This window comes from Anser anser (assembly GCF_964211835.1).
Source record: "Anser anser genome assembly, chromosome: 3".
Classification (NCBI taxonomy): domain Eukaryota; kingdom Metazoa; phylum Chordata; class Aves; order Anseriformes; family Anatidae; genus Anser; species Anser anser.
In genome coordinates this window covers 67,734,381-67,760,753 of record NC_139722.1, presented here as the reverse complement: position 1 = coordinate 67,760,753, position 26,373 = coordinate 67,734,381, and the positions used below count along the sequence as shown (strand labels likewise).

General features: G+C 34.6%; 1 protein-coding gene across 7 annotated transcripts in view; it reads left to right on the top strand.

The window, feature by feature from the left end:
• The window catches only part of SCAF8 (SR-related CTD associated factor 8), a 165,305-nt gene that overhangs the window by 34,257 nt on the left and 104,675 nt on the right, over positions 1–26,373 (top strand). For 6 of the 7 annotated variants that reach the window (XM_083830964.1, XM_083830965.1, XM_083830968.1 and 3 more), the window contains exons 4-19: positions 1,850–2,011; positions 2,457–2,613; positions 3,327–3,457; positions 6,868–7,044; positions 13,264–13,343; positions 13,779–13,896; positions 16,584–16,718; positions 16,862–16,974; positions 17,485–17,678; positions 19,382–19,482; positions 20,554–20,667; positions 21,226–21,382; positions 22,881–23,011; positions 24,477–24,621; positions 25,170–25,250; positions 25,854–26,075. In XM_083830964.1, coding sequence (XP_083687090.1) covers positions 1,850–2,011; positions 2,457–2,613; positions 3,327–3,457; positions 6,868–7,044; positions 13,264–13,343; positions 13,779–13,896; positions 16,584–16,718; positions 16,862–16,974; positions 17,485–17,678; positions 19,382–19,482; positions 20,554–20,667; positions 21,226–21,382; positions 22,881–23,011; positions 24,477–24,621; positions 25,170–25,250; positions 25,854–26,075 — 2,218 coding nt within the window. The remainder of the gene's footprint in view (positions 1–1,849; positions 2,012–2,456; positions 2,614–3,326; positions 3,458–6,867; positions 7,045–13,263; positions 13,344–13,778; positions 13,897–16,583; positions 16,719–16,861; positions 16,975–17,484; positions 17,679–19,381; positions 19,483–20,553; positions 20,668–21,225; positions 21,383–22,880; positions 23,012–24,476; positions 24,622–25,169; positions 25,251–25,853; positions 26,076–26,373) is intronic. The other variant, XM_083830966.1, reaches the window with a different exon arrangement.

Sequence of the window (26,373 nt, the reverse complement as noted above, 5' to 3'; positions counted from 1 at the left end):
CATTCTGTTTCTGCTGGTAATCAGTAGGTGGTCTTAACCCATGATGCAGAAAGACAAATACTTTGTGGATTCTGCTTTAGAACTATTTCTGTAGGTATATTCATTTAATGTTAAAAGAGGCTGTCAATTAAATGTAGCCTATAAGCTGCTGACAGCAAAAGAATTGAAAGCGGCTTGGTGAGTGACAGTTACTTTTGCTTTTCTGCCAGGTTTTCCCATAGATTTTAAAGTTGAAGGTCACCTTTCATCCTCATCTTTTGTGTAGTGTGAGACGTAGCATTTCAGTTGGTAGTTCCTGTAAATTAAAACAAACGAATATGGCTAAACTGGAATTACTTTGGGGGAAGATGCAGTAATTATTTAAAAATTCTATATAACAAAGAGTTTTATGGTACTTTGCTTTCTTGCAACAGTTAATTATTGTTGGGTAAAACTATTTTTTACCTATAGTTGGAAATGTATGGATTCCAATTTGTAAGTCTTAAGTCATAAAAAAAAAAAGGCAAAATTGTCACTGAGCGTCAGTGAATTCCTTTGTATCTGATTGTACAATGTTTGTGTTTAAAACCTCTCAGATTCTCTCTGATTAATAATTGAGATGTAAAGATAATTTGTAATACTTTGTATTACCTCGTGGGGATAACTAAAGAACAACATTCCTTCCAGTCAGCCCTATTTAGTATCTTTTTATTAGTGACCTCAATGATGGTATAAATAATACACAGAGGAGGAAGTTACACTCTCTGGGGAAGGAGAAATAATAAAAAGAATGTCTCAAGATAAATAAAAAATATAAAAGGTGAAAGAATGGAGAAAAGATACTGATACACTTAAAATTATGAACTGAGGCATATATAAAATGCTTGAGAGAGAACTAGGAGGAGATGATACTGAAAGGCTGTGTTAGAGGTGATGGATGACTTTACAGTGTGAAATAACGTTTATAGATGATCTGGACTAGACAGGGAAACAGTGTACTTCCTCATGTATTCTTTTTCATCTTTTCCATGATATCTTGTGTGATAAGTGTGTACAACAATATTCATGAACTAAATCCATGTCATAGTGTAGTCTAGTGATGATTTCATTGTATTTCTGTTCAAATTCTCATTATATCTTAAAACTGATTACACTAGTCTGATGCAATTACTTGTCAACTAAAAGACCAAAATTTCACCTTTGTTAAGTAAGTAAAATTACCTAAATAATTTGCAATGTAGTTAGAACATATGTTTTATGCATACCTTGCTGTATGTAAATTGTGCAAGTTTTCCACTGTTTTAAAATAAGTATCATTGGTATATTCTCAACCTATAGATGTCTGCTAAAATATCTTCTTGTTCTGGCAGGGGGAGGTTATACCATACACTATGTAGAATGATGTAAAATAAAGTAAACAAGTGTTAACTTTAATGTTGATTTTAATCTCCAAGAAAGAAAAAAAATATTTTTACTTATATTCACAGCTAATTCCAACGAACTATTAAGAATTTGTTCATGATTTATGTTGCTCTACCTCTCTTAAAATAGGTGTGCATTTAAAAATGACTTGCAGTTCATGTGCTAATTTTTAAGAGATAGATTCAAAAAAGTTAGGTTTTTGGTGGTAATAAATAAAATTCAAGCCATGTACATATTTGTAGAATACATACAGCTGTGCCCAACTGATCATTAAGGGTTAGCTGTCTCTGAGAGAGTTTCATACTTCAGCACAATTTATTAAATAGCAAACATTTTGGTAATACTTGGACCCATTTAAAAATTAGAGCGAGCTGTTCATGATTAGTCTGCCATTAGTGGTTTGTGTTACTTTTCACATATGCAAATTTTGAATTATCATTCTTTGTAGTGCAAACCAGAATACAAGGTGCCTGGCCTATATGTCATTGACTCCATTGTGAGACAGTCCCGGCATCAGTTTGGGCAAGAGAAGGATGTATTTGCTCCAAGATTCAGCAATAACATTATCAGTACTTTCCAGAATCTGTATCGTTGTCCTGGGGATGACAAGGTAAGCTACTTTTATATATTTTTTCTAATAAAAGCAATCTTTAGTATAAAGAACAAAGATTTTGATCTCACTTTTTGCTTACTACAGTGGACCTATTTATAGACTGCTCCTTATACATTTATATGTATTTTTTTAATTTTGCTTGCCTGAGTGTAGGGATGGGGGAAGATGCATGCAATTAGATTAATTAATCTTCCCAAATTAATTAGTCTTTACTAATTACTATTCATGATGTCGAGACACCCTCTATATGTCAGCTGCAGGTTCATGGGTTAGGCATCTTTGATGTGATGCAGTATAACTGTTTTTACGGTTCTTACTGTTTTGTCAACCTAAAGGTGCTTCAATCTAAACAGATGGGTGTTGCTGGTTAAGACTTCCATAATTCATAATAACAAGAAAAATTATCATGACACATGTCTTTTGTTATTCTCTTTCATTTTAGAGTAAAATTGTTAGAGTGCTAAACTTATGGCAGAAGAATAATGTGTTCAAGAGTGAAATTATTCAGCCTCTCTTGGATATGGCAGCAGGAATTCCTCCTCCAGTTGTGACCCCCGTCTTGCCCAGCACTACAGCTGCTATGAGCAACAATACACCAGGTAAACAAAGACAAGTTAAAATCAAATAAATCACATGATATCAAAACCCTTGTGTCACCTCTTGTACCTTGGCTGTTAACATGCTGAAAAACTCTTACTGGTTCCCTTTAGATAAATCAAATGAATTCCAAAAGGAAATGTGTTATAGTCAGCATCCAGATAAGGGAAATAACAAAAACAAAACATAGCCCATTGTGTTTACTTTCTAACTATACACAACTGAAAATATTTATAATATAACAGTGCGGTTAGACCTAGTTTTGCACTTGAAAGTGCAAACAAAACAGAAGTTCGCTGTCAGAGTTGAAAATCCATCACAGTACTTAATGCAGTGTTTGTTAATTAGTGGTGCCATGATTGAGAGAAATGAAAGAGAACTCATCTGTATCTCTTTGCTATCCCTACAATTGAACTTGATGGACAACGTCAGACAACGTCTGTATGCTCTATATATGTATCAGAAAAATAGTTTCTGTTGATGTTAATAAGTGCTTTCTCAGTATTTAATAACTGGTTTTGATGTCCGAGGAAGATTAGCGTGTCTTTATAATTTGATTTCTTGCAATTCAGAAATGATTGTTGTAGAAAATAAACAGGAATGCTCATATCAGTTTTATCATTTCTGTTACAGCAGCTTTTTTTTTCCTCCCCTAACACCATTTCTAAGCCGGTATGTTAAAATATTTTGGCATACTGTATTTTCTCTCTTTTAGGAACACCTGTGACTCCAGTTACTCCAGCCAATGTGGTGCAGAGTTTACCCGATCCTTGGGTATCTCAGATTGCTAATACAGATACACTTGCTGCTGTAGCACAGATTTTACAGAGTCCCCAAGGCCAACAGGTGAATATTTTATAGGTGGTTACGCTATTTGAATCTGTGTCTTTAAGGAATATTAAAAGGAATACTGCTTTCATGGATATCTTATAGTTTTTTGTCCAGTATTCATGTTAACTATGCTGTTCATGACAAGTAAGTTCCAGGTAAACTAAAATTTCTTATTACCTCTGTAACCAACCCTGTTTGTTCCCTAAAAGAATCCCAGAATGTGATTTCAGATAAGATGGGCTATAATACATACAATTTCTTCTCTACTTAGTATTGCAGTTGACTAAATAAAGAGCAACACTGAGATTTTATGAATAGAGGTGTAAAATAGAATGCCATTTAGCATATTTCTCTGATGGATGCCCCCAGGAAGCTAAACATTGCGCAGAATTATATATAAATGTTCTCACTCTGGAAGTGTGAGTCGATTCTCTTCTTTATCTTTCAGTCAGCTAAATATGTTGTTTTATTTTACAGTGTTTGAACATAAGGTCTTGGTTTAGAAGTGACGGATTTTGTGTTCAATTTCTAAATGGTGAACTCAGTAAAGTGGCTTGATGTGCAGCACGTATTGAACTGCTTGTCATTATAAAGCCTGAAGTCATATAAATTGAGCGTTCCCAGTCAGCTGTGTGTAAAAAACATAGATCATCGTTTTTCAGTTTGTTAGATCTCTGGCACCAGCCTAAATGTGGAATCATGATTTTTGGTTGGTCTGTAGTTATTAGTTGAGGACTATAGTGTTTTACCTGATGGGGTACTAAAAAAAAGAAAGTCCCTGGTTTACGAGTAAGGAACAGCCACCAGTGAGCTGTTACAAAGCACTAATGCTGACAATAACAACTTATTTACTCAGTGAGGTGGCTTTACAGTGTTCGGCTGAGCAGAGCCATCTGTAATTGTTCATAAGCCAAGTAGAGAGCGAGTATTTTAGTCAGATCGCGTTCATGGGGTACATAAAAAGCAGAGCAGAATGAGTTTGTGGGATACTTTGTAAAGCGTAGAGGAAGGATAGTGGCATAGTTCTTAAGGGAGGGATGTGAAGTGAGAAAGTCAGTTTAAAGATTATTACTTAGAGAACATTCTAAAAATAAAAGGAAGAAGCAGAAAGATTAAAAAAAATAATAAGAAAATGAGAAAGAAATTAAGAGTTCTGAACCCAGCAGGTCACAAAGAAATAGCATTTGGATATTTATCCCAAAATGGTAATATGAAGAAGGGAATGGATTCTGAAGGAGGGAAAAGATGGATGCAAAGTGTGGAGAAAGACTGGGTATACAAACTTATACATACAAATCTCTAGGACTAGTAGATGAACTGCAACATTTGCTTCCATCCTCTGTCTGTCTTTTTTTTACCTGTTCTCCAAGTCACTTCCCCCATTCCCCAAAGTCCTTGATTTAATCCTGAGATTGTATTTAATGGGTGAGAATGCATGTAGCTAAAATAAGAGTCTAGACATAGGAGAGGACAGGAGTAAGAAAGATGTGACCAACAAGAATGTGAAAACAGCTAGAATGGTGACCACTCAGGATTTTCCCACTCTAGGGCTTCCATCTCTGCTTCTTCAGTTTGATTCCTTCCTACTCAAAGCAATGTACAAGATGAGCAGCCACTTCTGTATATCTTTCGTGGGTCAGCGAAGAAGGAATTGGGAAGCTCTTCAGTTTTGCCTATTGCAGTAATTAGTAAAAACTTGTGGCGAGGTGAAACAATAACTGAAGCATTTCTGGAGGCTTTGCTGTATGAGGAGTCTGTATCTAAAGAACAGGAAGAGTTGCATCACATTATCAGAAGGTAACTTTAAAACAATCTCAAGAGGAGATCATGCATTTTTGATGCATTGTGGTAATGAAGATCGTCTTAATCAGCTTACAAAGTTTCTAGTGAACCCTAGTAAAAAGAAAGAGATCAAAGCCTTAAAAGCTTAGTGTGGAACCCCATAAGGAGGTGGAATGTGAACTTAAAGATAACTGGGCACTTAAGTCATCAGAGTTTGAAACACCTGGATTTGTTCAACCTTTTTCCAGAAATAACCAAAAACAAGTCTGTAAGGGATTTACCTCATGGAAAGTCAAAGAACTGCTTCCACTAATTCTGAGGTACTTCAGGAGGGCTTCTTTCCATAGGGATAGTACCTTTGCCTTTTGCATTAAGATAAATTTGTACAATTTTATAGAAGTATCTCTCTTCAACAGATGAACGGATCCACACATGAAAAAGTTAGCCTTTCATTTCCTCAGTGGGACAGCTCCTTAAATAATAACAATAATAAAAACATAACTAGTAATTTGGGGTAAGAAAATCATGATACACCAGACAAATAAATGATCTTTATGGTACATTTGTTCTAAAAAACCTTTATGGAAGATATACCATTTTTCTTTATTTTTTTTCCTCTAAATTTGAGGGAGTTGACTCATAGGGTATCCTGATATACTTTGATCAAACGTTTTAGGTCCATTCTGGGCCGTTCACTACACTTCTGAAAGTTCCTTCTCTGATGATCTATAGTACTCATTCCAGTATAATCCAAGACCTCTCCTGGTTTGCAGAATGGGGTTGTTATTAAAAATAAATAATTTAACATCTGCCTTTTGGCACTGCCCAAACTAATCATTATATATTTATTTTAAATGAGAGAAGTAGGTACAGCCCTTTGCTGTACTATGCTTTGCCATAGTGGGTGGAGGAGTTTTGGTTGTTACAAGACATCTGGTGCCCTAGAGCCACTGCTTCTGGTTTGACATTGTATCTCACTAACTGTCACATTTTATTCTAGGATAGGACTATACATAATGCAGAATCTGTGCCAGTGCAGGAAGTCAAGTTATATTCCCAAGTCTTCATTAATTTGCTTTTTATGATTTGGTTGACCTAACATGGCAGTTGTATTCTGTAAGTGCAAACCTGAGTTTCAGCATGAGATTTTCCTCATGGCTTACCCAGAGACACTAGCAGAAATTCTTAATATGTGCAAGTTGCACCAGTTTAAGGTGGAGCTTGCAAAAGTGCAGTTATTTCCACTACACAAATGTTATTACATACAGATTTTCCTAATGTAGGTGGGCCCTTAGGAAGCTGGAGTAGGCTAACAGATTTTTTTCAGGTCAGAAGGAATCAAACTGGAGAAGCAGAAGAGGGTGAACCCTAGAAAGCAGGAAATCCTGAGTGGTGACTGGTCATCATGCAACCTGTCAGAGCAAGTTAGGAGGAAGAAGCATCTGCATGTCTTGTCAGCCACAGAAAACAAATTAGCCAGTAAGTGGGAACATAATTTGCCATAAATGAAAACAGATTAAGATGAATTAATAGTCAGAGGTTAGATGATACTGCGTTCATGAGGGTTTTTTCCCTAGCTGGAAGGGAAAGAGATTTATTTTAAAAATTTTTCTTGTTTAATGCAGTTGTCTTTTCTCTTTTAGCTTCAGCAGTTGATACAGACGCTGCAGATACAGCAGCAGAAACCTCAGCCTTCGCTACTTCAGGCCCTGGATGCTGGTCTTGTTGTTCAGTTACAGGCCCTAACCGCACAACTTACGGCTGCAGCTGCTGCTGCCAACACACTTACTCCACTGGAACAAAGTGTCTCTTTTAATAAGGTAGCAGTAGATTAATAGAAGTTAAATATATATATATATATATGTTTATTGTATAATATATCTAAGTAAAAGTTGTGACGTAGTTATGTGGTGTTCTTCACCTTTTATTAACATGGTGAGGAGAACTGAGCGTGTCTTGTATTCTCCCCGTCCTGTGTTTATGGTCTAAAGTATGAAATGATTTCTTACAGGGTTATGAAAGAAAAACACGCAGAAATTTATATAGCCTGTTTTCCCAGAAGAGTAAAAGGTGATTGGACTTGTAATTTTCTTAAATTAAAAATGCCAAGAAACCTCCTGTTCGTACCCACCAAGTGATAGTAAGTGAAGAGATAAGTTTGATTATAGTTAAAGCTAGTCACAGGACAATTTTTAAAGGATATCAAAATGTAATAACAAACAAGGTCTGTAAGAAAAGAAACTTTGTGTGTGCTTCAGAATGCGTGTCTATCAAATATAAATAATAAAAATACAGAATGGAGGAATTTAAGAATAAAGCTAATGTAGAATGCCAGGTAGCAATAAGTGTGCTGGCAATTAGAATAGTAGAATAAAAAAAAGAACTTCTATTCAAAGATTTAAAAAAAAAATCTTGTTCCAGTGTCTTCAGAAGAAGCAGCTCGTGACTATATAATCTCCATAGGATTGTCTTGAAGTGAATAAATAATAAGGAAGTCAGAGAATCAAAGCAGTGTTATTTTTTCCTAATCCTCTTAATCTCTTTTTCAGATAGTTGGCTGACTAAAAACTTTTCAAGTAATGAGTCTAAAGTTTTAGGACAGTTTATTTTAAGTTTTTTTTTTTCTAGAATTTTTTCAGGTAAATGAAAGTTTCTGAAATAATAAAGAGTTGACATTATTAATGAAAGATACACCTGTAAAACTAAACCAGGAAAAAAAGAAAAAGTCCTGTAGTCATAGAATCATAGAACGGCTTGGGTTGGAAGGGACCTTAAAGATCATCTAGTTCCAATCCCCCTGCCATGGGCAGGTACACTTCCCACCAGACCAGACTGCTCAAAGCACAATCCAATGTGGTCTTGGAATGCTATACTGTAACTGTAAACATCAGATGGAGTAGGGTATGATCATAGGGAATGAATGAATCAGTAATGGAGACCACCTTAATATTTCAATACAAAAAGTAATTAAGAATACAGCATTGTGTTGTGCTTTTATTCCATGCTCTTCGATTCCAGCATTTATGTGGATAGGTGTACTGGCAGGTGTGACTGTCTTGAACATGGACAGGTTAACTGGAGCAAATTGAAGGAATTGGCATTGTGATGAGGTGTGTATACACCTTATGAGAGTTTGGCCTGGCACTCATTAGTTAGTTTATGCCAGTAATATTATGCAGGTTGAAAGTTGTCAGCAGAGTGAATGTACGTGATTGTGATTTCTGGGACTTTTGATGCTAATTGTTGCAGAATGCCACTCTTGCACAAGAATTCAATGTGATAATTTACAGGCTTTCAGTGGGTGTGTGTGTGTATCTATATATATATATACATATATATAGCATTGAGCTGTTCTTGTAAGCTGGGAAGAGCTGTGTTTATAGCGTGGTCTGTATCTCAGTTCTGCATTATTCAAGTAGAGTTAGGTTATAATAAATCTCAAGTTCCTTGTTCTGTGTTCTATGGCATCTCTTTGAATGAAGTACTAATGTATGTTTTATTAGTCCATTGAAGCTTTGCAGATGCAGCATGTACGTTTTAGAATGTTTCCTCTTTATTTATAAACCTGGCGTTACCATACCTATTTTCCCTTTTTTTCCTGAGGTTTGAGGATTTCTGAATCTAGGTATTATAGCAGAGTATGTATTAATGGCCAATGTCATTCTTGCAATTACAAGTTTTTGGAATAGCTATTTTTCTTGCTTTTTTTTTCCAGTGGTTTCTCCGCACTGATACCACTTGCAACCCAAATCCCACTTCTCAGTAGCTGAAGACCATGAGTCATAATAGTATCGTTCTATTTACTGGACTCTTTCCTTCTATTTCATCACATACTTAATTGTATCATTTTTCTACTAGACGTGGCGGCCTTAGGTGTTAAAAAGGCAATATTTACTTATATATGAAGCATCTACATCAGTGTTTTGGTTTGAATCAGGAGCACTCTTTTGATTTGAAACTTTTGTTGTTTTACATGTACCGCTCTTTGGTTCACGTTGCAGACCAGTCTTGAGTGCATAATCCAGATTCATTTGGATTAAGCTAAAGTAAAAGATGTGCTGCAACTGCTAACAAGCATTCAGTCCACAAGGACAGACAAGAGCAGCTTCAAAGTAACTCGCGTGAAAGCAAAATAAAAAATACAAAACTTTTTTTTAAGAGGAAAAAAATGCTTCAGATGTAGGTAAAAACAGTGTTAGAGATACTGTTCTGAGACCTTGTTTTTTGATATTTCTACAATGAACAACACTAGACTGTAACGATTTTTTGAGTACAGGACATTCGTTGCTTAATTTTTGGGACTATAGTCTTTGTAAGAAAATAAGTTGTTAACTAGTATACTTGTAACAACAGGAATTACAGATGAATGAACCTTGTTTTAACTGTGAGTAGAACTTCTGTAAGGGAAATTGTGTGTCAACAATTCTAGGTCACAACAGGAAATGAACAAGAACCAGTTAATATACATACATTGACTTCTCAGAAACTATTATTTTAACAGTCTTTCTTGAGAGACTGAAAAAGAAGGTAAATCTGATGATGAATTCAAGTATGACATGAGAGATTTGTATTGTGTAATATGTTACCTGGAGCAAGAAGACAAAAGAATCTGTTGTCTCAGATTTGTCTGGTGAAGACAAAAGGAGTTTGAATAACTCTGAGGTGTATATCAGGCAGCACCTAGAGGTCAAATTTGATCAGTCCTGTCTAATCTCTCAGAATCACAGACTGGTTGAATTTGGAAGGGACCTCTGGAGGAGGATGTTCAGGCAGCTTGTCAAGGATCTCCAGGGTGGGAGACTCCACCTCTCTGGGCAACCTTGGCCAATTGCTTCATCACCCACACAGTAAAGAAGCGCTTCCTGGTGTTTAGAAGGAACCTGTTGTGTTCCAGTTTATGCCCATTGCCTCTTGTCCTGGCCACCACATACATTTTGAAAGAAGCAATTGAACAAGTGGTGTATCTTTTCTGGTTTGCAGAATAATTGAATGTTATTTTACATAACATAATCAAAATTTCTCTTCAGTGTTCAGTGAGAATTGTATCTTCTTCTAGCTCCAGTTTAATAAAATATGTAAATAGAGATTAGGAGAGGTCCTTAATAACTGGTAAAGGGCAAATGTTGTTTCCATGTCCAAAGAAAGCCAAAAGGTCAACTTGGGGAACTACAAGCTGGTTAGCCTCACTTAGCTCTGCGGAGCTAGTACTTCTGGAATACGGTTCTGGATATGTGAAAGACAGGGTGATTGGAAACAATCAGCATAGATTTACCAAGGACACATCACACCTGACCAGCCTGATTAGCTTATATGATAGAATGAATGACTGGTTTGGGGAATAAGGGGGAGAATAGTAAGTATGTCATTTCCAGTGATTTTAACAATATGTTGTTGGACTAGGTAAACTTTAAGGGTTCTTTCCAACCCAAACTATTCTACGATCTTAAAAAAAAAAAAAAAAAAAACCCAAAAAAAAAAAAAACCACTACAGTAGCAAAATTAGAGAATTTAGAGGTTCATGAAAGTAATCATAAGAAACAGCGTATAGTTTTTGTAGAAGATACTGAGAAGACTAATTGTTTAGCTGGGAGAATGGAGGATAGGACTGTGATGTGCATATAGAAATATATGGTTGAAGGCAATGTCCAAAAGGTAAATGTTCAGAGTTGTCAAACATGTTAAAATATTAATAATAATAAAAAAGCAAGAGCTTTTATGAAATATAAATGGTAAACATAGTGATCTGAAGAAAACTGTAGCTTAGTTCTGATTCCATGATACAGTGACAGTGAATTGGCTAGTAGTAAGGATAATGGTGCAGGAAGGTACTTCTGTAGAATATGTAGAATGTAGATACTATCCACCTTCTTTTTCAAATCCCTATGTTTAATAAGTCTGGCAGTTCTTCCAATCCTTGTTCTCTGTTTTCAGGGTCTTCTGCCTCCATAGTATCTTGTAATTAATCAGTTGCACAACTTAATGCGTATTGGGTGAAAATTGCTTATCCATGTGTTATTGGTTGTTAGGCATTGGAATAGGCTGCCCAGGGAAGTGGTTCAGTCACCGTCCCTGGAGGTCTTTAAAAGACGTTTAGATTTAGAGCTTAGTGATATGGTTTAGTGGAGGACTTGTTAGTGTTAGGTCAGAGGTTGGACTAGATGATCTTGGAGGTCTCTTCCAACCTAGATGATTCTGTGATTCTGTTGAAGAAAAAAAAAAAAAAAAAGGAGGGGGGACACTGATCAACCTCTCCTGTACCTTTATATCTTATTCCTTTTATTATGATTTCTAAACAGATTATTCTGGTGCTTCAGAAGAATTTCATTTCCTTTGGAATAAAAAGCTTTTTTTCATGTCTTTAGCAATTCCCATTGCTTTTCTGAACATATTCTCTTCTTAAGTAATTAAATTAACAGGTATAACATTCATGGAAAGTTCTGTAGTTCTACATGTTTATGTGTGGTGGGTTGATTTTAGGTATCCTAATATTTTGTATATTTAAATGTCTATTTCCTTATTGTAGAGATGATTCTGCTCCAATTTATTTAAGAAATATTTCAGTTCAAAATTTTTCACTTTAATGTCCACACAGAAATCATGATATATATTTGACTGTTTTGGCTGGAAGTTCTTTGGTTTTATCTGGTTTCAGTTAAATTTTTTTTTGTATCATCAGTTGTTGAATTCTTTTTTCCTTTTCTCAGATGATTAATATTTAACTTGTATATGCTGTTATTTTTCTTTCTACTTTGTCATGATGGAAGATATATGATGATTAATCATATTTTAAAGATAAGACTGGACGTTTTTCTAAAATGCATATGCTGTTCAGAGATACAGCATTTTGCAAATGCTTTATTTGGAAATATTCTAACCAGAAAAAAAAGCAATTTAAAAAGAAGGCAGCCAGCTTGCTTTAAGTGGATTAGATATGTAAAAATCCTGAGTAACTTGCATCATACGTCCCATCTCGCATAAACTCCCTTAATTTCTTTACCATGAGTGTGGTCAAACACTGGAACAAGCATCCTAGAGAGGTGATTGATGGCCCAAGCCTGACAGTGTTCAGGAGGTATTGGGATAATGTCCTTAATATGCTTTAACTTTTGGTTAGCCCTGAATTGGTCAGGCAGTTGGACTTGATCTCTGAAGGTCCTTTCCAACTGAATAGACATGGATTTGATAAAACTGCTGTATTGATGCATAGTTATAGAAAAAAACACAATCTGAGTGACTAATAAAATTTGTTGCATTTCTTCATGCTTGTTCTTTAGTCTCATCTTCAAGAAAGTACAATTATACTGAAATGCTTCTGGGCTGTTCAAAAATTCAAAAACAAAAACTTTGTTGTTATTCAGCAGAACTACAACATAGATATCTTTACAGATAAAACAAGAAGTTTATCCACGTTTTTATTATTCCTTGTTGGATACCTTTCTATTTATCACTATGGAGGCATTTTTCTCTTGCATGGTAACTGCTTACTTTGATTTTTGCACAGTCAGAAGTTGTTTTCAAGGAGCAGTATATTTGAAGGAATTCAGGTTGTCTAAATGACACGTGTGAAAATACAGTCATTCTTTGTGAAGTAATCAAGCTGTAAGTCTCGTCTTGATGTGAGCAGAGCAGTTTGCGGCTCAGCCAAAGGAGCCAAATGAGTTTGCTGCTCTTGCCAGAGGATTGGATTGAATAGTTGGCTTCTTCATGGTAACTTCTTCTAATTAAAGGTACCATCACTTAAAATTTATCTTCCTATAAGTCTTCCTCCATAATAGCTGTTATTTACTATGGAAAGAACATGTGGTTCTTGCTGTGGAACAGCAGGCAGAGCTCAAGCAGGCCACAGCCAAGACTTGGGGGTCAATGCATTCAAGAGTTTGGTAGCAATACTAGCATGACATTTAATTTACAAGTTAGGTTCTTTGCCAAGCTACTTTTTTTTTTAGTTGAAAAATAAAAGCATTTTTCTTTTGCAAACTAAGTATACATAAAATACATATTTTATAAGGAGTACTCAGTAACACTTTGCTTTTTCCTAGAAGCTGATGGACAGGTTTGACTTTGGGGAAGAACCTGAACAAAATGAAGAGCCTAAAAAGGAAACTCCTACTTCCCAACTGTAAGATCAAGCTATGTTTAGCGGGGAAAAAAAAAAAAAAGAGAGAGAACAAATTTGTTAGGCACTAATTGAATATTAGAATTAAATAGAAAGTAAGATGTTGTTTCTTTCAGAGCATAAGTAGACCAAAACAGAAAAGACAACTAGAGAAAAGACCATACTCTGAATTACTGAAATGTATACATTTTCAAACGTTTTATATAAATCTGTGTGCTTGAAGTTTTGACAACTTTATCTTAAAGTTAACACATACTTTGCTTTGTTAGTTATATAAATGTCAGTAATGTGGTAATGATGATAACAAAAGGTGATATTAACTACGTTGTCTTCATTATTCTACATCTTTAGTTAAACTTGAAATTCAATTGTGAAAACCTCTTTACCCACTGTTTAAGAGGAAAAAAATGGGTTTTTTTTGTTAATCTTTCATTTTAGGCCTTTAGTACCAGAATCTGTGAACAACTCGCTTTTTCACCAACTAGCTGAACAGCTACAGCAACAAAATTTAGAACATCTGCGACAACAGCTTTTGGAGCAACAGCAGCCTCAAAAGGTAAGAACTCCATCTTGTGGTTGTCATCTGCCAGAAGCTTGCAGAGTAAGTGGAATAAGCAGAATAAAGTGCATAAAGTGAAAAATAAATAGAACCAAATGTGTGGGGTATAAATCTTGCTTCTCTTAGGTGAAAGTATCCTTAAACTCAGTTACAGGCTGACTGTGCGTTGGTCGTTCAGATCTTTTTGTGGGGAAAATAAACCTTTTTTTCCAGTGATCATGAAGGAGGAAGTGGGCCCTGAAGTGAATATGCTACTACCTGTGAAGGGAGAGCAGTGTTCAAGCTGCTGCTACAGAACCTACAAGAGATCAGAATAGTAATTTGCACTCTAACTTAAATTTTCCCTTTTCAGGCTTTAAGTCTTGACTAATAAATGCCTCATTCTACTGAAGAATTTGAGCTAAAGATTAGAGTCATATATTTCCCATGAAGTTCTTAATTAAGAACTGATGCTCGAAACATTACAAAATGGATTCTTAACTGTGTGAATTGGGTCCCCTCTACAGTGAAGTAAATTGACCTATTTCTTCTGAGGTTAATCCTCTGTTTTGAGCTGCTCTTCTCCCATACTGATCCATTAGAAAATGAAAAGTTTATTCTGTCTTGATACTGGCCAGGTATGAAGTGGATTTTCTATAGGGTATTTGGATGCGGTTTCACAGTAAATCAGAAATTTCTAGATTGAAAGAAAATCACCACAAACTTAACGTACATCTGTTGGGGATTTTATTTTTTTGCAGCTGTGCAAAGATGCAGTCACTCAATTAAGAACATCAATGTGAATTTTAAATTTGTAACCGAGTTTTTAATTGTTTAGAAAAATAGTAATCAAGTTTTTACTAGAAATTATTTTCTTATTCTAGTGTTTTATTTCACTATGTTTTATTTTCATATCTCATTTAATTGTATTAACTGGGAAAGTTTGTACAACAGCTACAGACTAAATAGCTTTTGGTATAGATGCATAATCTAGCAATTTTTGGCTTTAAATTCTGTACAAATTGTTGTATAGGAGTATAACTTTGAAGGGTGCATCTGTTTCAAGAGCTTTTGATATGATTTATCTAAAAATAGCTATGTAATTTGACAACAAAAATGCTTAATACCTACCTTACTGTAAAATAATCTCAAAAATCTCAAAAAAAAAAAATCATAAATCTCAAAAAAAAAAAAAAAAAAAAGGACAATTAGACATTACATTTCATTTATGAAATTAACTTACATTAGATGTATGGGTAGAGTGCTCATATGACTCGCCCCTTATTATGTGATCTTCTACTTGAAATGATTTTCCAGAAGTTGTTTCCCTTCAGGTCCACTCAGCTTCTTGACTAGTTGCTATGGAGAAGAAGTTTCATTTTCACCTTGATAGCAGCTAAAAGGCACAAATTTCTACTGGAACTCCTCAGTAATGACTGCAGCGTTTCATGAGGAAGATTTTCTTTAATCCCCTGTTTAAGCATCAGTGAAAAGATTAAGGGAAAGAGGAAGAAAGATAAAACGCAAAACAAAATTATTAAGCATCTAATTAGGAGCAGAGGGAGAGGAGGAGAGGATAGAAGACAGAAGAATCAACTACTGTTGTAGGAACTAATATCAAGATACAGAAATTATTGAAGAATAATTAAAGAAAATGAGGTGAAACAGATAATGGTAGAAGACAAATGCTTTAAATGAATTGTAGCAATTTTATTATTTTTAGCAAATTCTCATTATAAGGTGCTTAAGAATACAAAGGCACAGCAGAAGAGTATATATGCCATATATGGCATTCTCCTAGCAGGTAGAATACCTAACATTTGTTGAAGTGAAAATGTAATGGGAATCACTGAAATATGTTTATATTGACTTATGTTATTTATCTGAATTGTCCAGATTACATTTCTGAATATTTTCATTGCATTTTCTATATTTCTTGCATGTCTTTCATATCTTACAGATACTAATTCCAAATCTGTGATTTCAAACAGTGTACTGGCCATTAGATTTTGGGGGCGGTGGGATAGTAATTCTACAACACATTTAATATTTTGTGTTTTAAAATTATGAATTTAATTTTGGTGTTTTTCAGAACTGTCTGTTTTGGTTAAAACTCTTGTAATTGACATGCTCACATAAATGATACAACACCCTCCCTTATCTTGTAGTACTTACTGTCGTGAATCACGTGCTTTAAGAAAGTTTGGATCTAAATGCAAATGTTTTAACTGCTTGAATTGGTATTACAAATATTTTCATTGTATTAATAACAAAATAGAATGTAATGCATGTGCACAGGTGACAAATGAGTCTCTTTCAGTGTCACCGTACATAAAGTCTGTCTTCACTATTGCTTTATCCTGTGAGTTTTTTATTTTTAAGCTAATTAAATTAAGCAACAAATAGTGTACTTTCTTTCTTTTGATTCAGCAAATAGATGACATTTTTTTTTTATAGTCAGGGATATTACTTATTGCAGATGACACAAAAGGAGTTGGAATGGTGTGACATCTAGTTCAGCTTGTCATTTTCTCAGTAGATAATTGTTCTATATTAAAGGAAAGTGTGAAAATAAGAGAAACTTAATTGTGGTTGTTTTTTTTTTTCAGAAATAGTTGAAAATTGTTTCATCTAGTATAAATTATGACATAGTTAACAATTTGAATTATGAGGTCTTTTATGATCTATAATTATTCGTTATTTAGGCAAGCCCTAACGAGGAAAATCAAGAAGGAAATTTTGGTTCAGAGCACTCTGCGTCACCATCACAAGGGAGCAGTCAACAACAGTTTTTAGAAGCGGAAACAAATGTAGACGATTCAATGGATATTCAGCAACAGGTAAAACTATTTTCAATGTAATTACAGAAGGAAACGCATATTAAGTTGATTTCAAAATGAGCAAAATCAATGCATACTTTCATATGCTCATATATTGTGAGTATATCTATTAAATGTTTATGAACTTCTATGTCTGACCTCAGGACATGGATATAGATGAAGTACAGGATGTTGCTGAAGAAGAGATTTTTGAACAAGAAGAAAAGAAATCAACTGTTCGTTCAAGATCAAGAACTCGTTCAAGATCTCGTTCAAGGTATTGTAACGAACTTGTATTAAGAAAATCAAGTTTTTTTTGGAACAGAGTTGCTATTTGTGATTGTCATTCTGTTTTGAATTTTCCAAGGTTGTCAAAGTAGTTTTGGTTATGAACAGAAAGTGTTCATTTAGTATTTGTGCACTAGATGAAGATTTTCTGTATAGAACCTTGTTTTGCATAACTATGGACTACTTTAAAATTTTTGAGACCTGCTCAAGTAACAAAAATAACCAATTAACACTAATGAGTTGGACAGGTTTTTGGTGTCAGAAAAATAGGTACTGATATGGAACTCTTTGAGTGTGGTTTGTTTTGTTTTGGCTTGGTTTGTTGTTGTTTTTTTTGTTGTTGTTTAAAGCCCAGGGTGTATGTCCTATTCCTCACACTAATGGCAGTTTGGGTAAATATGAAGGAAATATCTATATGAAGCTTAAAGCCTGTAGTTAAAAGAAGACTAAAAAACTATTTTTTTTAAACCTCAGCGTACTGAAATTAAGTATTTTGTAGATCACCAAGAAAACGACGGTCTAGATCACGGTCTGGTTCTCGTAAGCGTAAACACAGAAAACGTTCACGCTCAAGATCAAGAGAAAGGAAGAGAAAGTCATCTCGATCATACTCCAGTGAAAGAAGGGCTAGAGAAAGGGAAAAAGAACGTCAGAAAAAAGGATTGCCTCCTATACGGTCAAAAACACTAAGTGGTAAGTAGCAGCTACTTCCTGTTTTAATAATGTAGCATTAAAGGGGAAAAGGCCTTACATTTTATTGACAGAACAATATTCATTTGGAACACTGTTAAAAAAACAGTAAACAAATTATTTTTGTAAGTTTGAGTTCTGATGTTTCTTACAACTCATGCAGATACATCATCTCATCTTAGAGGAAAGTAAGTGTCATACTGTTCCACCGATAGTTTTATTCATACTGTTGCATTGATGCTTTTAGTTCTGAACAAAGTAGTAAGAGCTTGTCCCTAAGTTAAAATATACTCTTCTATGGTGCATTTGAAAATGAGCAGCACTTGATCTGAAAATTGTTATACCAATAAGAGATTTAAGTATGTGGTGCACATTTTGAACAGTTTGCTGAATACTTTAAATAGAATCCAGTTCTGTTAAATATTTAAAGTGCATTTTAAACAGTTTTTCACAGGTACATAAAAGCAAAACAGGTGGAAATATGAAACATAAATATTTTGCCATCAGAAGAAAGGCCATAATGGTCATATCTTAAAAAGAGTATCTAAAAGCCAACTGAATTTCAGGTACTGCAGTGTGCTGCTCTGCACAGAGAATTTGCACTAAAAAGAGGATAGCAGGGAGAACAACTTCCTCCACACAGTTGCTTAACTCAAGCTGCTTAAATCAAAAAGTGTTTTGATACAGTAGCAGTATATCCCATTGCTGCTGTTTTCAGGACCCTAGAGTCATGGGATACATACATTGCACTTAATTTATTTTTGTAACAAACCCACACTCCTGAATTTAACTTGTCCTAGATGGTTTATGCACAGTCTCTGATGTAGTTTTGCATTTGTCTTGTGTTTTTAAAACTATCATTTATGTGATAAGATAAGCAGTTCAGAAATCATTTTTCTAAAAGAAAGGGTGCTCTGGTCTCTAATATTTTATGTCATTCCAAGGTGACTTTAATCTCAGGACTTCACTACAGTTTAGAAATATCTTTTTTTTTCTTCTCTGGCTTTTCACATTAAGAGTAGCAAATCAGTTTTATGGTGAAGATTTTTCCCAGCAGTCCACAAAGCATGGAACTATAATCAGAGAGGATGGGAGCTGGAAGATAGGGATGCTAACCTGGAGAACACCAGCTGCACTTGAGGTCCTTTGAAGTAACCCAGCTCATATATAAGGGAGATATTAAGGAGCACAATTGAGGTGTGGAAATTTGAGGGGGAAAAAAATGTACCTGACAAACATTTTACTTCATGAAGTCTGTTAAGCGACTCAAGATATGCAGCCACTGTTATCACTTGCTGAGTTCTGAAGAACTGTTTCCTAGCCCTTAACGTGAGAAATAAAATTACTTTCAGGACATGTCAAAATATGTGAGGATTAAGTTTGGTCTAAGAGAAATCTTAAAGGCTAGTCATTCTTAGTTTTACTGTTTACTACTGTCAATTGAAAATCTGTTAATCCTACAGGCATAGTTCTATGGAAAGCTGCTATTACAGTTTACCATAGCTAATAACTGATAGTATTTTAGTTTTTCATCACTTTAATGTTTTAAAATTTCTGGTAGTTTACGTAATCTTTGTATAAAAAGTTATAGATTTACTCTTCTTGCTTTTGATCCATGATTTCCGTGCTTATTATATACATGCTGTAAGTTATTTCATAAGCAAACATTTTAGTTCTTAATATGACGTGAATGTTTCTCTTGACAGTTTGCAGTACTACTCTTTGGGTAGGTCAAGTAGACAAGAAGGCTACGCAGCAAGATTTGACTAACTTGTTTGAAGAATTTGGACAAATAGAATCTATTAATGTAAGTGAGCATGTTATCATCCACTTTCAAAGATTTCAAAATTAAACGGACTTATTATTCTGGATTCCTTTTAGCATCATAAGCTTTATTTAGGAGACTATTTTTTATCACTGTTTAAAAACTGTGGTTATAATATTTGCTTGTTGGTGGTTTCTATGTACTGGGTTTGAAACAGTAAACACAGTACACTTCATGGTAAAATAGATTTTCCCTGGCAATAACTATAGTGTGACAATTTAAACATTTTTTTTAAACCCAGGTCTTACCAGTTAAGTTTATGCTTTTTTCTCTTTTCTGTGAGGTGGCACAGGGGTAGAGATTATTTTTCCTTACAGTAATGGACAATGCAGGACATGGTGTCCACATTGGTTTATGTAACTAGGATAGCATAGCTGTATAATCTTAAACATTTTTTGTAACATCTGCATTAAAACTGACCTTCTTAAGTATTATTGTTCTTTGTTACCATGTGCTCACAAAACAACATAAAAGCATATCTGTATTTTATTACTTCTGGCTAAAACTAAATTAAGTAGTTGTCATAACGTGGGTTGAAAATTTTCAAAGATTGTAAGTCACATCATACTTTTACTTCCTAAATTAAACATTAAAGCTAGTGGAAATGAAACTTCAAGAACAAGGACTCTACCCTCCAAAGATGCAGGATACTTTTAATCATTAGGTTGCGCCTCTGCAAAAGGTTGTTGCTCAGCTCACAGTGAATTTGGAACTTAATAAGAGGTAGTGACCTGCTTTTCTGAAGTTACCATAAAATAGCTTGCAGTTCTTGCCTGCTGCATATTGTTTAAATCTCTTGTGACGTTTTTAGCACCCATTCTTCAGCTTGCTGCTGCTTCTTGAAAATGCTATAGCTGATGTACCCTGCCAACTTCACTCTTAGGTTTTGCTGATGATCAGAATTATTAATTATTACAATGATGGTTATTTACAGTGTGAGCCTTTTCTTTTTTTCTTTTTTTTAGTATTAGTATTCACTTCATGTAGACATGTAAACTGAAGCACTGGTTTTCTTGCTTTTTAAGACCATTGATTTTTTTTTTTTTTCCATAGATGATTCCCCCAAGAGGTTGTGCTTACGTCTGCATGGTTCATAGACAAGATGCGTATCGTGCTCTTCAGAAACTTAGTTCTGGATCCTATAAAATTGGATCTAAAATTATTAAGGTAAATTAATCCGAGGATGCCATCCACTTCAAATACAGTACAGTTTTAAAATGGTGATCTGTCATTTAACAGCTATTCATTCAAATGACCAGTATGGTGAAGGATAATGAATCAATAAGGTGTATATTGTATTCTTTCCTCTCTGTAAAATGCAGGTTTTAACAGGTAATATAGAAGATAGTAAAATGAAATTTTGACTTGACACTTAAGAAATATTTGGAAAGCATTTTATATATATTCTAGTGATAAGAGTACTGTAAACAACTCAAGTCCTGTACCTGACCATGTGGATCTCTTACTATTAAAACCGCTAGTATTAAAGTATGTGATTATATGCTGTGTTTTTTCTACTTTCTTTGATGCTTTACCATAAGTCCTTGAATTACTGTATTCTTAATTTCCCTCATATATATATGTTAGCATTAATGTTGAATAAATATGAGCCTTCTGATATAATTAATTTTCCACATGGCTGTTGTTGCAGAGGCCAAGTAAATGTCTTACCAGTTGCCAAGTTATATGATTTAACAAGGTTATCTGTTTGGGTTGTATTTTCAGATTGCCTGGGCTTTGAATAAAGGTGTGAAAACAGAGTACAAGCAATTCTGGGATGTGGATCTGGGAGTTTCATATATTCCTTGGGAGAAAGTAAAATTGGACGATTTGGAGGGATTTGCTGAAGGTGGAATGATTGACCAGGAGACAGTAAATATAGGTACAGACATTAATAGTGATTCTCATAGTTAGAAAATGTGTTTATTTCTTGGTAACTGTAAATCTTCAGAAAGTTTATTGTTTTAGTTAATAAATAAGTCTTTTTTGATTTGCATTAATATTACTAGATACTTGTTTGCAACATAGAATCATAGAATGGTTTGGGTTGGAATGGACCCTAAAGGTCATCTAATTCCGACCCCCCTGCCATGGGCAGGGACACCTCCCACCAGATCAGGTTACCCAAAGCCCCATCCAGCCTGGCCTTGAACACCTCCAGGAATGGGGCATCCACAGCTTCTCTGGGCAACCCATTCCTGTGCCTCACCACCCAATGAGTGAAGAATTTCTTCCTAATATCTAATCTAAACCTACCCTTTTTAGTTTAAAGCCATTAATCCTTGTCCTATCCTGACAAAGAGTCCCACCCCGTATTTTCTGTAGGCCCCCATTAGGAACTAGAAGGCCGCAGTGAGGTCTCCCTGGAGCCCTCTGTTCTTCAGGCTGAGCAATCCCAACTCCCTCATCCTGTCTTCACAGGACAGGTGCTCCAGTCCACCGATCATCTTTGTGCCCTCCTCTGGACTTGTTCTAATATGTCCATATAAATGTCATTAAAATCTAGATTGTCTTTGTAGATGAGTAATTACTTGTCATGACCATTTATCGGTGGTTGAATTTAAGCAAGATAATAATGACTAACATTTTTTAAAACAGTTCTGAATTTGCTGTGTACTCATTTCCAAGCATGTAATTTGTATAAAAATTATGTTCTGGTAGTGATTGTGAAATACCTTGTAGGTATTTCTAATTCAGGTATAAAACATAAGTTACGGTTGGAACTTGTCTAAACAGCCACAGTTTAGCTGAGCCTTAAGGTATTTCCTCCATTAAAGTCAGAGATGAGAAAGCAAGTAGCGTTAGACCATATATTGAAAATGCTTTGAATAAAAATTTTATATAAATGACAGAAGAATTAAAACATGCAACATTACTGAAATGCAGTCACTATTTTATTTTGGAAAAGTAAACCTTTTTTTCTGGTATTGGTGGGAGTGAGTTTGAGGAGGTAATAGAAGGAAGGAATTATGTTTTGGTGGTTTTTTTTCCACATGAAGATCTGTCATTCTGCAGTATACAAATGGTAACACAGATATGTTGACAACAACAATTTTTAGAAAACTAGAGCATACTCTATATTACGAATTATTAACAAAATGATTGAAAAAAACTTGGCGAGTTTTAAAAATTCAGCTTGTATACTGGCATAATTAAATAGTGTATAGCAGGTGATTAGAGATATTTTGCATTCTTTAAAATGTATAATAATACGTAAATAACTGTATTTGCTGTTTTCACAGTAAGCTTGGGGGTAATTTGTCTGGATACCAGATTAAAAATTACAGATTAAGATAGAAGAGGACTTTTTAGTATGAAAACAACAACAACAAGCAGATTAGTTATCTCCTTATATTAAAAATACGCAATTCTTTGTTAAGAATGGGAAACAGCCAGGAACTCAGAACCTGCTAAAGAAACTACTCAAACTACGCAGACTACTACAGTTGATAAGAGCACAGTTATCACAACGCAGACAGAAGCTTACACCCAACCAGTCACTATGCTGCAGGTTTGTATTAAAGTTTGAGTTTGCAGAAATTCCACACAACTGGAGGGGTAAGTTTTTATTCAGTACAGATAAACTTTAATGCTAAATTAAAGTACCTACAACAAAAATACTTAAAACCCCGTGTTCATGTGTGTTTCTCTCTGAAATATTCTAGAAAAGAATCAGTTGCCCTGGTTGAGCAAAATCCTTAATTTTATGCACAGCATATCTCAAACTTGAGTTCAATCTCAAATAAAGGCTTAAATGTTAATTTTTTTCTCTGCCTGTCTACTTTTCCTCATGTGAGGTTTGACAATCAGGTTAATTATTTTCCCAGTAGTTTAAGGCAGGATTTCATGGGGACAATCTTGTCTTTTAAAGAATTGATTATTCAAAGTAGTATGTCGTTGCAGTTCTGATATACGCAGTAATTCATGAGAGTCTTTGAATATCTGCTGTATTTTCTTCCATCTGCTAAAACAGATTATTTCTATTAACATCTGTTAAGGTATTGTAGAAGACTGGAAGAATACAATGTAATTTTCCTTTATTATACTACATATATGTGTTTATCAAGTATAAATTGAAGTGCCTTTTGTCAAACTCTTTAAATCATTTTTCTTATGACCATGTGAAATTGTAAAATGAGAAGCAGTTGCTTAACACAAAAAATTTATATTATCATTTTTTCTCTCTCTCAACGTGTATAGATGTTTCCCGTATTTGAGTTGATATAAGATTACTACGAAAGCTAATGTTTTTGCATTTGCTTGCATTGAAGTTTGAGCTTGGATTCTTTTTACTTTCACAAAAATTATCTTTGGTCTTTTTATTTCATCTTTCTGCTTGCATACACTGTTATCTGTATACATTTAAATACACACACATATATACATATGTGTATATATACCGATGTTTTTCTGCTGCTATTTAATTGTAATTCTGCTGCACTATACCAAAACACATAGCTCAAATAGAAGCTTGAAAAATGCTAAATAATTTCCAGGATTTTGTTGGGATTATTAGCCTGGTAATTACATACACTAAACTCTCAATGTTCTAATACTGTTCTGAAATATGCAAATATTTCTAATGAGAATGGAATCACTGTTTATGTGCTCTCAAATTGCCACACTGTCTACATTTTCCCTCTTTTTCTGTCTCTCCCTTTCTGTATTCCCCTCTCTACTCTAGAAAAATTTTAATTCTTCAGTTAATATAATGTCTAACCATGTATTTATTTTCTGTTCCTTTCAGAATAAAGAAAAGATAGCATAGGATTTTTCCAGTGTAGTTATTTATCTGTAGCGCAGGTACTATTTCAGAATGCAGTCTAATACTTCAGGGTGTTCAGAATGTATGTTCGAAGCCTTCAGTACATTTGGTGTTTAACATAAATTGCATTCAAGTCGGTGGATAAACTTTTAATGCCACTGAATACTGTAAGTATTGAAGTTGCTTGTTTTTTTTCTTTCCATGAAAAAAGATTCCAGTAGCTCCAGCTGTGCCTGCTGTTAGCTTAGTTCCACCTGCGTTTCCTGTCACAATGTCTGTCCCTCCTCCTGGTTATAGCGCAATTCCTCCTCCACCCTTCTTGCGAGCAAGTTTCAACCCTTCACAGCCACCTCCAGGTAAGTTAGTAAAATTTGAGTATGTAATAAGTATACCCAGCCTATGTTGCTGTATACGTGTATTTTGCTTTGTAAAGTTTCCATCACCTTCCGGTTAGTGCTTGAGACAGCTCACCTTTGGATCTCTAATTTCAGCCCAATATGAAATTTCTTATGCCTAACTTAATATTATTTTTACCAGTGTATTTTGTGGAGAATATTAATTAAAGCTGATTTTTTTGTTGGTGGTGATTTATTTGAGTCTTTGGGAAAAAATCAAACAAAATGAAAAAAATCTTAAGATTATCTCCTTTCTTTGTAAAATTTTGAAACTTTTAATTTTCTTCCTTGGATATTGCTGACAAATATCTTTTAAACATTCACATGCAGGTCTTTTACTGTAAAAATGAATTGTTTTTGAAAACAGCAACCACTGTCATCCCTTTGCATACATTTGTTGTTTGCTAGTCTTCAGTGATGCAACTTTTCAGGATAAATAATGTGAACACTGTTTTAATGCAAAATTGTATTTCCTTCTCCTTCTAATGATTTGTCATTTTTCCATATAGGTTTTATGCCTCCCCCAGTTCCTCCTGTTGTCCCGCCTCCTGTAGTCCCACCACCTGTTGTCCCACCAGTTGTTCCTACACGTAAGTTTCATTATTCTAGTGGCTGTCGTATGTCATTAAAAGCTTAATTGTTTGATACTACTTTTCATTCAAACAGAAGTGTGTTAATCCTGTCTAATGGACAATAGTAACATATAGGTTATTGCATAGCTGTTTTAAGCAGGTATTGAGAGAAAATTTTACAGAGCTTTTCCAGTTGACTGAAAAATGATAGTTACTGTGGAGTAACTGAAAAAAATCACGACAAATGAATTATTTATTATTTGCGTACATAGTTTAATATTAGAACTTGGCTATAACATGTATTTGTAACTTAGGCTATCTAGAGTTAATTGCTGAATAATTTATTTTCGCTTAACCTTTTAACTGTTATCAATTTAACATTTAAAAGGCTCTGTTAAAGAGTAGTGATTGCTTAAGTTGCCTGCAGTTCGTGGCCTCTACAAAAATAAAAGTAAATATTAGAGTGGTGATTGAGGATAAAAAATTGTTATCAAAACCATCATTATTCTTATGGTAATTGAAGTAATTTCACTTTTTTTGATTTTTCATCTTGACATCTGCCAAGCTAAACTTAAAGGCTGAAAATATGATTACTGATACACTTCTGTTATTTTCTTACAGCTTTAGTACAGCCTCCATTACCAATTACACAAGAGACGATGAAGGATGTTCCTTTTACTAGCCTCGTTTTACCAGTTGGCACAGTTACAAGTAATCTAGCTACTCCAACGTTGTCTGCTGGAAGTGTTTTTAATCCTCTGCCAATCAACAAACCAGAATCAGATGAAAAGGGATCACATCTTACAGACCTTCAGATTTCTTCCAGTGAAAACAATAGAGCTGGTAAGAAATATATTTATTGTCTGATATTTTCACATACAATAAATACCAAAATGCCTGTGAGGTTTTTTTGCAGATCCTTGTCTATTGCATTAATAAATAGAGTAGGAAGTTATAGACTGGAGGAGTGATGGAAAGCATCTCTATCATCACCTGATCATTGATTTTAGCAGCTCAAGCTCAAGAATCTCTTCTTTGTAGACTTGAGAAATAAATCTGAGCCTTTAGAAAGTGTGTTCTTTCTATGTAAGTGGCAATGGAAAGAAGAAGGAGGGGGTAGGATACAGGAGGTATAAACTGT